General features: G+C 32.0%; 1 protein-coding gene across 3 annotated transcripts in view; it reads right to left on the bottom strand.

Moving 5' to 3' along the window:
- The window catches only part of Dmd (dystrophin), a 2011337-nt gene that overhangs the window by 1663680 nt on the left and 333897 nt on the right, over window positions 1-13760 (bottom strand). For all 3 annotated transcript variants that reach the window (XM_077107047.1, XM_077107046.1, XM_077107045.1), the window contains exon 5: window positions 4716-4808. In XM_077107047.1, coding sequence (XP_076963162.1) covers window positions 4716-4808 — 93 coding nt within the window. The remainder of the gene's footprint in view (window positions 1-4715; window positions 4809-13760) is intronic.

Below are 13760 nucleotides of genomic sequence, written 5' to 3' on the forward strand. Positions count from 1 at the left end.
TCAGTTACCCAGTGAATAAATAGGTCAAATTATATAAAATATATAATTTTCATATTGTATTCTAAAATTACAAAGTTCATAACCTACATGTACAGCAATTGTAGGACAGGAACTTGGTGTCCTGTGTTGAACCAGGGTTGGAATCAACAAGTACTAGCATAGTGGTAGTGATGGATTTTCACTGATCAGTCCACCCTTCAATGATAAATAAAATTCATTTGTAAAATGCTTGGCCAAACTGCCCTCTATGTACATAATATTAAAGGAAAGCAAATCCAAAACTCTTTTAGCATCATTGTCACTAATTCAGCTTATTAGTCTCAGTATCATTGGCAGGACTTCTCTTTGGGTGCAAATGTTTCTGAGAAAAACTAAAGGATAATGTGTAATAATCATTTGTTTTTTTCCTACATAAAGAAATATTGCCAGAAGAATCACTGAGCTGCACATAAGATGAGGCTATAAGCAGAAAATTTTCCTACACTATGGAGTTACTGTCCCTGAAAAAAGAATCAATTTAAATTAATATGTGCATGTATGTGTGTGCTACAAACATAATATAATTTAAAAAAATGTTTTTTAGTTATAGATGGACACAAAAAAATTATTTATTTATTTTTATGTAGTGCTAAGAATCGAACCTATTGTCTCACATGTGCTAGGCAAGCACTGTCCCACTTAGCTACAACCCCAGCCCTGAAATAAATTTTTGATGGAAAAAAATTGAAAGGTGGTTGATCAGTGATTTTTAAAAAGAAGTAGGCAAAGATGGTGTGATGGACATGGAGATGCATTGCCAAGGCTATCCTGAAAGGAAGGTTATAAGACTGTCATAGCATCAGGGACTAACTGAGTTGCAGTCCTGTCACACAAGGTCATAAACTTCCCAGGGCAACGCAAGTCTAGTGACTGATGAAAGAGTGTAGTATAAACACTCAGCCATTTTCATCCAACCTGGGAGTACTTTGAAAGGTCATTTAGCTTCAACTTCACCATGGGGGGTGGTTGAATAAGATTGTTCTTGGGTCTGCATCATAGCTGTTGCTCTTCCATTTTCTACTCCCACCACCTCTGCCCTTCTCCATGTATTGGTCCCAAGAGAATATTTAATAAATATGCTGCCTGCTAAATTCGACTTCAAAATCTACTTTCTGGAAATCAGCATGTGATCAGCATTCACTGCAGTGGAAGAACAGGGTGCAAAGAGGTAGAAGTAGTCTTCTGTAAGAAACAAATAGTTTGTATGAAGCTCTGCAAAAGAGCAGAATGAAAAGTGTTTTGCACAGAAGTTCATAGGTAGGAAGGAGTTGAAAGGACTTTCATCAGTGCAAAAAAAATCATGATTCTTTCATGATTGTATGTTCTATAAATAATACAAATACATCAGTGTGAATTTGCTTTGGAAATAAATACTTTCCTTGGCTTAGTCCGCAAAGATGGGGACTTAACTTCTAATAGAATACCACTGTTACCAAGATACAATTTGATTTCCAGCTGCTTGCCTGAGTTTAGTTTACCACTCTAAAAAGGATGGTTTGCACTTAAAAAAAAAAGGAAGAAAAAGATACCAAACACACATTGTCTACATGTCAATTTTGTTTAAAGCCACTTACTCCTGAAAATATGCATTATTTTTCAGGCTAACAATTTTATTTGAAGTGGAAACTAGAAAAACAGTGACAAGGAAATAGAGTTAACATTGCTGACTTCAAAGAGAAGTCCTCCATAGCACTATTAATAACATAGTATGTGGCATTGGAAGAAAGGATTCACGTCATTTTGTGTCTTAATAACACTCTTAATCTGATAGATCTGGAAAGTACATTAAGTTGGCCAGAGTGTCCTTTAATCTTTGCTGAGATTCAAGGGCTTCTTCTATTATTTATGAGAAAGGCACACATATAATCTTACTAAAAACATATTTTGGAATTCAATGAGTTATGATGAAAAATTTTGACAATTTTTAAGAGCGTTTAGTATTTTTAAGAGTCTGAGGCAAAATAATGGAAGAGAAAGATGAGATAAGTAGGCCTTGGCTGAGAAGAGTCTATATCCTTGCAATCAGAATAATGTGGCCATTCAGAACACAGGTGGAAAATAATAGGGTATAGAGCAGTCTCAGACAAAAAGCCTAAAAAATTACTTCTAGTAGTCCTGGGCGTAAAAGCTCTTCCTCTGCATGCTAATATAATCCTCCAAAACAAAGCCAAACAAAATGGAACACTCACAAACAAATTAATAAAACACCATAAATGACTGTTATGAAATTCTATCTTGAAGTGAGTTGAGATAGAATAGGAAAGGACTATGAGGAGATACAGAAGGATGAGATTGTATGAGAGAGTTTGGAGGATAAATACAATTGAAAGAGTGTTTTGGAACTAGGCTTGCCTGAGTTCTCCTCTTTGCTTTGTCATAACCAATATCTATAATACTCAATGTGGTCTGCAAACTGGGGTCTCTCCATGAACAATTTGTTACTAAGCCCTAAGATAAATACAACTGAGAATATGTCAGAAACTTTTACAGCCATTTCATAGCGTAGTATTCACATTGATTATATTTAATAATAAATAAAAAGGAAATTTGATTTTTTTGTGTCTTATATCATTTATGGAATATTTCAGCTTTGTTGTATTTTACATATTATAGATTAAGGGAATACTCTTCCTCTGCCAAGCTATTAGGAGAAGTACTAAGGAACAGAAAAAAAAATGGTGGGAGGTGGGTTATGTTTTCTCACTGGTTTTATTTACACCATCACTACATGGAAAAGGCTGGAAATCAGCCAACTTGGGCTCATGTGAGGCTCTCATGAGCTATTCCCTGTTGTCAGCATTTACAGATTCTCTCTCTCTCTCTCTCTCTCTCTCTCTCTCTCTCTCTCTCTCTCTCTCCTCACATTGCTGTGAAATGCAGTTAAGTCTGTTTGGAATATTAAAAGACAGGAGAGATCAGTGTGGCTACAGAGTTAAGTAGGTAAACCTCTGGCCTACATACTACCTGATACAGACATAAGATCAAAGATAATGTAAGACCAATCTACATTTCAAGTAAAAAAAAAATAACTCTACTAAATGAAGTAGTAATAAAATAAATGCCTCAATGAAGGACCTCAAATATGCACATTGAAAAAAACTAGACACACACAAATACACACAAACACATACAACAGGTGTTACATGATTCTGCTAATATGAAATGTCAAAAAGGGCAAGTATATAGACAGAAATAGATGCATGGTTCTCTTAAGCTGCAGTAGGAGTGCAGAATGACTATAAATGGACAAGAAATTTCTTTTTAGGGCAATGGAAAAGTGCTAAAATTAGGTTGCTGTGATGGCTGTACAACTGTAAATAAAAAAAAAACTAAAATTTTTGCTTTATTAGGAGAAAAAACTATTTCTTCCTCAAGATAGTTGGAGAAGCCACTGAGAAACATAGTGAAGCCATATTCATACATGATGAATTTTATACTGAGGTCAGGAAAGTTTATAGAACAAAATGTCATTTCAATAGAGCAGTTTAAAAAAAAATCTCTACAAGTAATAAAGGCAGACATATCTGAAGTATCCTCTTAATTCTTAAAATATGAGTAGAAATGCTAAGCAATCAATGTCACTTGTATCATACATCTCAAATAAAATTGGTACACTTTAATGGGTGTTTTACAGATATGTTTTCATTTAATCTTGATAGGAATATATACATACACATTCAACCTTCTTTATCTCTTTATGCCACTAAGAATGTAAGCAGGAAAGTTTAAATTTAAGCTTATAATGATCTGATTAAAATGTAAATATTCCTTTCACTTAACTGAAAGATCTTTCATCTATTTTATAAAGGTTGAATAAATATAATATTCAGAATACTCTATCCTCAAGTGATTGATTAAAAATGCAATTTTCAAATCAAATTGTGAAGAAGTATATATAACAGGTATACTCATACAAATATTCATATCCCACTAATCTTTTTTTGGGGATACTGGTATTGAATTTAGCTATAATATACTACTTAGCCACGTTCATAGCTTTCTTTCATTCTATTTTTTTTTATTTGTAGATAGACACAATACCATTATTTTTTTTAACGTGGTGCTGAGAATGGAATCCAGTGCTTCACATGTGCTAGGTGAGTACAATGCCACTGAGCCACAACCCCAGCCCTCATTATTTCTATTTTGAGATAGGGTCTCACTAAGTGGCCTAGGCTGGCCTCAAACCTACAATCTTTCTGCCTCAGCATCCTAGGTAGCTGGGATTACAGGTGTGCAGCACCATGCAGAGCCAATCCAACTAAACTTTTACACTAACAATATGCAATATTGAATAAAGCTTATTACTTTGATAGTGATTTAAAAAAGGATACCTTTCTTTTTATAAAATTCTATACATTTAATTATAATCATACTATATAAGACATATTTGTGAAAAAAATTACTATTTTGGGACTTTGCCTTTGTTGCTTCATCTTTACTCAGTGAAATAAAAATTGGAAAATATTCCTGCAAATGTACCAGATCCTACTTTATGATCTTCAGATTCTTAATATCTAACATGAGTCAGTTTAAAAGGCAGCACTATAGAGATGGCTTGTTATTGTTAGAGGAATGTGTGTTTATTTTGCAGGTCAAAGGTAAAAAATATGAAAGAAAGGGTTAGCAATGTATAACATATTACCCAAAAAAGAAAACAATCATTAGGATTTTACCTGCCAGTGGAGGATTATATTCCAAATCAAACCAAGAGTCAGTTTATGATTTCCATCTACTATGTCAGTGCTTCCAATATTCACTAAATCGACCTATTAAAGAAAAGGAAAAATAACATTTGAAGGAAGGAAACAAAATACTTATTTGTAAAGGAAACAAAATGTGAAGCTAATTGCATTTAGCTATTATTAGAACCTAGGTAGCATTACAGCTTTTAAAAAATAATCTAAAAATGAAACGAAATGCACTTGTAAATTCACTTTCCTTAACAAACAAGCATCCCCAAACACATATGCAGAGATAGGAAGTTAAAATAACTTTAACACGTGAATAGATTACTGAAGATTAAAAAGGCCAATCGGAATATCACCAAATAAAGTCTCAAATAGTGACAACTCATATAAGATGTTTAAGATATTCATTCTGGTATAGAATTGAAACTAAAGAAGAAAGGGAGGGAGGGAGGGAGGAAGGAAGGAAGGAAGGAAGGAAGGTTGAAGGAAGGAAAGTAGCCAGGGAGGAATGGAGGGAGAGAAGAAAGGAGGGAGATAGGGAGAGAAGAAGGGAGGGAGAGAGGGAGAGATGGAGGGACGAAGGGAGGGAGGGATCAAAGAAAGAGAGAAGGTAAGTTTATTCATAGGTCCTTTATTCTTGCTCAGACCATGCTTTTAATGTTTTTTAGAAAAGTATTAGAGCTTTAACAAACAATAGCACAAATGACTAATTTTCTTTTCCTAACTCAGGACTGAATTTGTGAATCAAAATTTAGTAGGGTTTCATTTTTCAAGGCAAATATCTGTGCTATGGTTTGGATGTGGTATGTCCATGAAAAGTTCATGTGCTGGAAGACTGGTCCCCAATGTAATAGTATTCAGAGTTGATTGAAACTTAAGAGGTGGGATCTAGTGAGAGAAGCTTAAGTTCAGAAGGGACATCATCTTCAGAAAGATTAACATCCATTTCCAAGAAGAGGATTATGTATGAGTGAAATGAATTAGTTACCACAAGAGAGGATTGTTTTAAAGTAGTTTTGGCTTTCTCAGCTTTGATCTCTTGCTTCCATTCTGCAATGGGCCCACAAAACAAAGACTATCACCTCTCCTTCTTATGCTGCTAACATTTTTAGATGTGGTCAAGTCTAATATAAAAGTCAGACAAATAAGCACATGAAAAGATGTTTGACATTACTAGACATTAGGGAAATGCAAATTATAATCAGTGAGATATCGCTATACATTTATAAAGACTAAAATAAAAGTGACTACTTCAATTTCTGATCAAAATATGGAGAACTGGATTGCTCAAAATTTGCTAGTAGAAATGTAAATGGTACAGTCACTCTGTAAAAGAATTAGGCAGTTTATTACAAAACTGGACATGTATTTAGCATATAATACAGGAATTGTGCACTTCAATATTTATCCTAAAGGGATGAAAACTTAAGTTTAAGCAAAAACATACACATGATTCTAGCTTTATTTGTAATAGTCAAAAACTGGAAATAACCTAGATGCTCTTCAAGGATGAATAGCTAAACAAACTGTGATAGAGCCATACCACTAAATAATACTCAGAAATAAAAAGGAACTATTAATATATGCAGAAACTTGGGTGAGTATTATGGAAATTATCCTACGTGGGGAAAAAATCCAATCTTCAAAATATTGCATTCTGTATCATCATGTTATATAGCAGTTCTTGAAAAGATAAAATCATAAAAATGGAGAGGAGAGAAGCAATTTTCAGAGGGTGGGAATGGGGATAGGAAATGTGGGTTAGGTAAAGGTAGTAAGAAAACAGCAATAAAAGGGATCCTTGTAGAGACAGAAGAGTCTTTTATCTTGACTCTGAACATGGATACACAAATTTACACATGTGATGATACTGCTTAGAAGAGAGCACACTCATACATACACATATGCATACGTATAAGTCCAAGTAAAATAGCAGGAATATGAATAATATTGGTGGGTTTGATTAATGTTGATATCCTGGTCATGATATTATAGTTAATTATGTAAGATTCCAGAATATACTGATAATTCACCAACAAGAAAGTGCCATCATTGGGCTGGGGTTGTAGCTCAGTGGCAGAGTGCTTGCCTAGCATGTGTGACACAGTGGGTTCAATCCTTAGCACCACATAAAAATAAACAAAATAAAGGCATTATGTCCATCTACAACTGCAAAAAAAATTAAAGTGCTATCATTTACATTTCATATGGAAATTCTCATAAGGCAGTATATGAAGAGTTTCTCTGTAATGGAATCCCACTATTTTCCATTGATGCATTGATTCATTCATTTAACAAATACATTTTGCCTACATTCTAAGCACTAACATACTTAGAGCACAAAAAGGAAAAACCTTTCTGCTTTCATAAAAATTAGTTTTACTGCATTGTTGATGACTTAATTATTTAAGCAAAAAACAATGTGATATTTTTTTTTAGGAAATACATAAGGGGAATTACTGCTGACAGTAATGTTTTGACGTGCCACATAGTTAATCCTGTGGAGATCTGGAGCAAGGAATAGGCAGTCCCTATCCACTGTTATAAAACTTTTTACTGTGAGCAGGGAGAGGGATTCTCCATTTGCTTATCTTCATAAAATCCTTTGTGATGTCCAATTTCTATTATGTTCAGGTATTGTGCTCAGTTCTAATAAAGATGATTAAGGAAAAATCCCAAACATCAAGAAATTCACAAGGTAATAAGAGATCATATAATGAAAACTAATTACAATCTTATAGGTTCTAACAATTTCACATTTAAGTATATACCCAGAATTAAAAAGAAGAAAGAATTGGATGCAGATACTTTAACAGATTTTATACATCAATGTTCATAGCATACAATTATCCATGGTAGTCAAAAGGTAGAAATAGCACACACACACAAAGAAATATTTTCAGTCTTAAAAAGAAATGAAATTCTAGCTGGGAATGTCAGTACACTCTTGTAATACCAGCTACTTGAAAGGCTGAGGCAGAAAGATTAAGAATTCAAGGCCAGCCTGGGCAATTGAATGAGATATCTTGATATAAAAAAAATTAAAAGGGCTACGGATGTAGCTCAGTGGTAGAGCACTTCTGGGTACAATCCTCAATAAGAGAGAGAGGAAGAAAGGACTTTTTTATTTTTCATTTTTTTTAGTTGTAGATGGACACTATATCTTTATTTATTCATTTATATTTATGTGGTGCTGAGGATCAAACCTAGTGTCTCACATGTGTGAAGCAAGTGCTCTACCACTGAGCTACAACCCCTAGCCCCAGGAAGGAATAACTTTTATACAAACTACATCCATAAACCTTGGAAAAATGCTAAATCAATGGATTAGACAAAGGGGGATGAAGGGAAGGGATGGGGGATGGGAATAGGAAAGATAGTGGAATGAATCTGACAGAACTTTCCTATGTTCATATATGAATACACCACTAGTAAAACTCCACATCATGTACAACCACAAGAATGGAATCCTAATTAGAATAAGATATACTTTGCATATTTATTATAATATGTCAAAATACACTCTACTGTCATGTATATCTAAAAATAACAAATAAAAATAAATGTATCAAAAAAGAAATGAATAAGACAAAAAATAAAATATATGCATACTTCCACTCATATGAGGAACCTGGAATAGTCAAATTCATAGAGACAGAAAGAATGGAAGTTGGGACTAGGGAGAGGGGAATGGGAAGTTTTTGTTTAATGCAGGTAAATTAGGTTTGGGATGACAAACCTAAAAACACCTCTGGAAATAAATAATGGTGATTACTGTCCATAAATGGGAATATACTTAATGTCACTTAATTGTACAGTTACAGTGTTTAAAATGATACCTTAAAATAATAAATATGATGTTAGACAAACCCACAGCTAACACAATCAATAGTGAACATTTAAAAGCTTCTGCTTTAAGATCAGGAAGAACACAAGGATGCCTGCTCTTGCTATTTCTATTTCACATATTATTAGAAATCCTAGCCAGAGAAATTAAACAAAAGAAAGATCATCTGTATTATAAAGGGGGAAGTGAAAATATCATCTCATTTCCTCAAACAAAAATATCTATAGACTATTCAAAAACATTATTAGAACTAAAACTCAGTAAATTTGTAGGACACAAACTCAGTATTCAAAAACAATATTGTTTCAATATACTAAAAATAAAACTATCTAAAAAAGTAATATCAAGAAAACAATCTCATTCGCAAAGCTATTAGAAAAGTAAAATATTTACAAAAATTTAAACAAGATGGTGAAAGATGTGTACATTGAAATAATAAAAAATGATTAAAGAGAAAAATTGATGAAAGCAATTGAAGAATACACAAAAATAGAAAGACATCTCCTATTCATGGATTAAAAGAATTAATATTATTAAAATGCCTTCACTACCCAAAGAAATTCATATATTAAATGTAATTTCTATTAAAATTCTAAGGACATTTTTCACAAAAGTAGGGAATAAATAAAGCAATCCTGAAGTTTATAGGATATCACTAAAAACCTGAATAGTAAAAGCAATCTTGACCAAAAACAACAACTGGAAGGGATCACACTCCCTCAAATTATACTAAATATATAGTAATCAAAACAGACTGATACTGCCATTAAAAAAAAGACACATATACCAATGAAACAGAATAGGGAGCCTAGAAATCTATATATTTATACTCAATAGGTTTTGCTCAAAATGCCAGAATACAAAAAAGGGGAAAGAACACTAAGAAATGATATTGGGAAAACTGTATATCTATAAGCAGAAGAATAAAATCAGACCCTTATCTTATACTATATAGAGAAAATGAACTAAAAATATTTAGAGACTTAAATATGAGACTTGAAGTTGTAAAACCAGGGGAAGAAAACACGCAGAAAATTCTATGACATTGGTCTAAAAAATAATTTTGGGAATATGACCACAAATGCACATGCATTCAAAACCAAAATAGATAAATAGTATTACATCAAACTTAAAAGCTTCTCCATAGTCAAGTAAATAGCAAAGTGAAGAGACAACCTACAGAATGGGAGAAAATATTTGCACATCATACATTGGTTAATATTATAATATATATGGTACTTAACACAAAACATTAAATGAATCTGATTTTCAAAAGGGCAATAGTCCTTAATAGCCATTTCTCAAAATAAAAAAAAAAGCATACAAATGACCAAGAAGCATGTGAAAAAATGTTCAACATCACTCATCAGGGAAATGTAAATCAAAACTGCAGTGAGATATCATCTCATGATAGCAAGAATGGCTGCTATCAAAAAGACAAAAGATAACAAGTCCTGGCAAAGATACAGAAAAAAGGAAACTCTTGTTGCACACTGGTGGTAAGAGACTATGTGCAGACACTATGAAAAACAGTATACATGTTACTCCAAAAAGTAAAAATAGCACAATCCCACTACTTTGTATATATACAAAGGATATGAAAAACAATATGTCAAAGAAACACCTGCACTCCCCTTTGTGACACTATTCACAGTAACCAAGAAATAGAAACCACCTAAGTGTCCATCAACTTATGAGTGGATAAAGAAAATGTAGTACCTATATACAATGCAATACTATTCAGTCATAAAAATGAATTAAATTATGTGATTTGCATGGATAGATCATTATGTTATGTGAAATAAGCCTGACACAGAAAAAAATCCCACACAATCTCATTCATAGCTAAAATTCAATAAAGTGAATTTTATAGAACTGGAGAGTCACCTAGACTGTGAAAGTAAAGGGGAAAGAAGGATGAGGTAAGGCTGCTCAATGAGTACTAAGAAGGTACATTTACAGTCCTCCACTCTACCAGATATGTCAAGAGCTTTGTAATGTTTTGAACAACCAATAAAAAAACAAAAAAGAAGGTACATTTACATAGGAGCAAAAAGTTCTGGTGTACAATTTGCACAATACGATGACCACGGATAACAATAATGTAGTGTACTGTACATTTCAAAAAGCTAAAGATTTTGATTTTTCATTTTCTACAAATGCCTGAATGAGATTTCATATGATGCTCTCCTATTTTTCTTGAGATAATTTTTATTTTCAGTTTCGCTTGCTGCTTTTTTTCACCCAAATTCAGTGAACAACTCTCTTTCATATTTTTCCTCTCTTTATATGATTATTGAATGTATGAGTTTTCATGTATTATTTCACATAGGTATAATTTTTAAAAGACTTACAGTCTTTAAAAAGGCAGATAATGTATTGATAATATTGAACTTTGCTTTTATCAAATAATAATCCTATTATTCATTCATTTTAATGGCTATATTATATTTCATAGTTTGGATTATCATAGAGTGGTTAGCCATTCTCCTGTTAGCGAACATTCACTTTGTTTCTAGGTTTTGATATGTTTGATTTATTTTACTACTTTATGTAATGTAGAGCCAGACTTTTGTACATAGATCCTCAGATGTGGATGGTTCTGCTGTTTAAAAAGTAATGGTCAGGAAGGTTATCTTCTATGTCAAAGGATGTAAATGTGTATGTGTGTATAAATTTTAGTAGATACTTCCACAAATTTTTCTAAAATGATTTAGGATTTATTATTTTAGCCAGTGGTGTATATTTATATTCCATGTATGTAGAATTATATCAAAATGAACCCCACTACTATATATAACTATAAAGCACTAGTAAAAACATTTTTAAAAGCAGGCTCTTATCTCACTATAAACAGGCATTCCTGCTTTTTATTTTGCTTTTATATTTTTATTTCCATAATTACTAGTATATTTCAAATATATTTTTGTATGATTGACCATTAAATTCTACCTGTGAATTTTCTTAATATGATTTGTTCATTTCTTTCTGTAGAGTGGTTTTCCTTTTCTTCTTAAATTTGAGTGCACTTTGTAACTAGAAGCTAACATTTAATTCTTACCACTTCTTAGATGTGATTATAAGCAATTTTATATCATAGAATATAGCAGAATTTTATTCAAACACAAGACTGTCTTATTAATTTATTTTTTAATTTTATGTTTTCTGATTGTTGGTACTAACATTAATCTGACATCACAAAAGGAAATTTGGAGTTTTCTTTTTTCATATGCTCTGAAACCACTAAAATATAGGAATTACTTAAATTCATTTGAGAAGATTTTTAGTACATTTTTGAATGGTGGATCTCTAATAACATACAAATGCTTTCTGAAGTAATTAGTCTGGGTTTAATTTCCCCTTATTCTTTTCTTAATTTTGGTAATTTGCATTGTACTAGGAAATCATCCATTTCCTAGAATTTTTACAGAATTATTGTTATAGAATTGCTTAAAGTATTCTCCTAATTTCTTCTTTAAATGTTTTATACAGGCTTTCCCATTACTAATCTTGTCTGTTTTTATTCTCATCTTCCTTTGTTAGTATTAGAAGAGCATTGTCTATTTTGTTGATCTTTTCAAAGAGTCAACTTTGAAATGGATTTGTCCTATTTTTTTAGTCCTGTATTTTGATTGTAATTTTGGTTATTGTTTCTTATGATATTTACAATAAATACTAATTCATTTATTTCTATCTTTTAAAAGACCTTTTAAAATTATACATTTATCTCTGAACACAGCTTTCATTGTGCCCATGAAAATATCCCAGTATATTGTAAATATTACGGTTTCTCTACATTTTATGTTTATGTATATTTAACTAAGAGGGAAACAATATCAAGATAGACAAAGCTTCCATAAGATCAGTGTTCAAACCAGATTTGAAGATGAAGGATATACCATTAATTGTACCTGGAGTATTCTTCCCCAAATGTCTTACTACTATTTTACCAAGTTAATATTATACATCATCATGTAGACAAAGAACATTATTTATTTTGATTATTTTTTGTCTCTTGATATACATCTCTTCTTCAAACTACCAACAATTATGAGAAATAACAATAATTATCATAAAGGGTCTAGAGGAAGAGGAATATTTTTGTCTTGCCCAAAGGGTATTACTTGTTGATGGTTTTAATCTTAGCCTTGAAGTTTTCACAAGTCAGGTCAATTTTGAGTATGAATTATTATATGCTTATTGTGTTATAATGGCATATTTCTTAACCTGTAGCTCTTGAATTATAGTACTTTCAAATTTGTTATTAGTTACTCTTTTTTGTTTGTTTGTTTTTGGTCTGTGTTTCTAGGGAATGAACCCAGGACTTCATACATGTTAGGTAAGCATACTATTATGGAGTCACATAACCAGCTCTTTTTAATTTTATTTTGAGACAGAGTCTCACTAAATTGCCCAGGTTGGCCTTAAAGAAACTTGTAATCCTCCTTCCTAAGCCTTCTGGGTATGAAACAACACTTCCCCTCCCATTATTAGCAACCCTTAAACGATCATTACCATACTATAACATTATTTCTTCTCTTTTACTATTTTTTTTCTAATGCATGCTCTGCAATTATGTCTTTTAAGGATTCTCAGCAATCTAATTGCTAAAGAACTGTGGTAGGGGAAAATACTTTAACCTGTTAAAATCTATGTTAAATGAATAATTATTTTTGGATTCTTATTCTGCACAATAAAATCACCTCATATAAAATTATTAGGTATGAAAATTGATATTATGTGTGAAACTTAATAGAATGCAGTGAATATATTTAGAATAGGTTTACACACACACACACACACACACACACACACATTATATATATATATATATATATATATATATATATATATAAATAAAACTCTTGGCTTTTGGAGTTCCTGTCAATAGGCCTAAGACTTTACTCACAAAGAATATTAGATTCTGACTCAGTTTAGCATTATTATATTTAGAAGATGCTGTATTCAAATGTAATTTTGGAGAACAGAATATTCCTACCATTTGCCTTTCCATAATGGAATCTTATTGTGATTCTAGTAGACTATATAAATGTGAACTCTCAGGCAAAGATCCCTTGAGTCAGAATGAGCAAGCTTCTAAAAATGCTATGAAAAGTCCTAAAAAAATGGGGTTTTAGAATGGAATCGTCCAGTGTTGTCCATACTATAGGTATGAGGACAAG

This window comes from Callospermophilus lateralis, chromosome X (genome assembly GCF_048772815.1).
Source record: "Callospermophilus lateralis isolate mCalLat2 chromosome X, mCalLat2.hap1, whole genome shotgun sequence".
NCBI classification, from domain to species: domain Eukaryota; kingdom Metazoa; phylum Chordata; class Mammalia; order Rodentia; family Sciuridae; genus Callospermophilus; species Callospermophilus lateralis.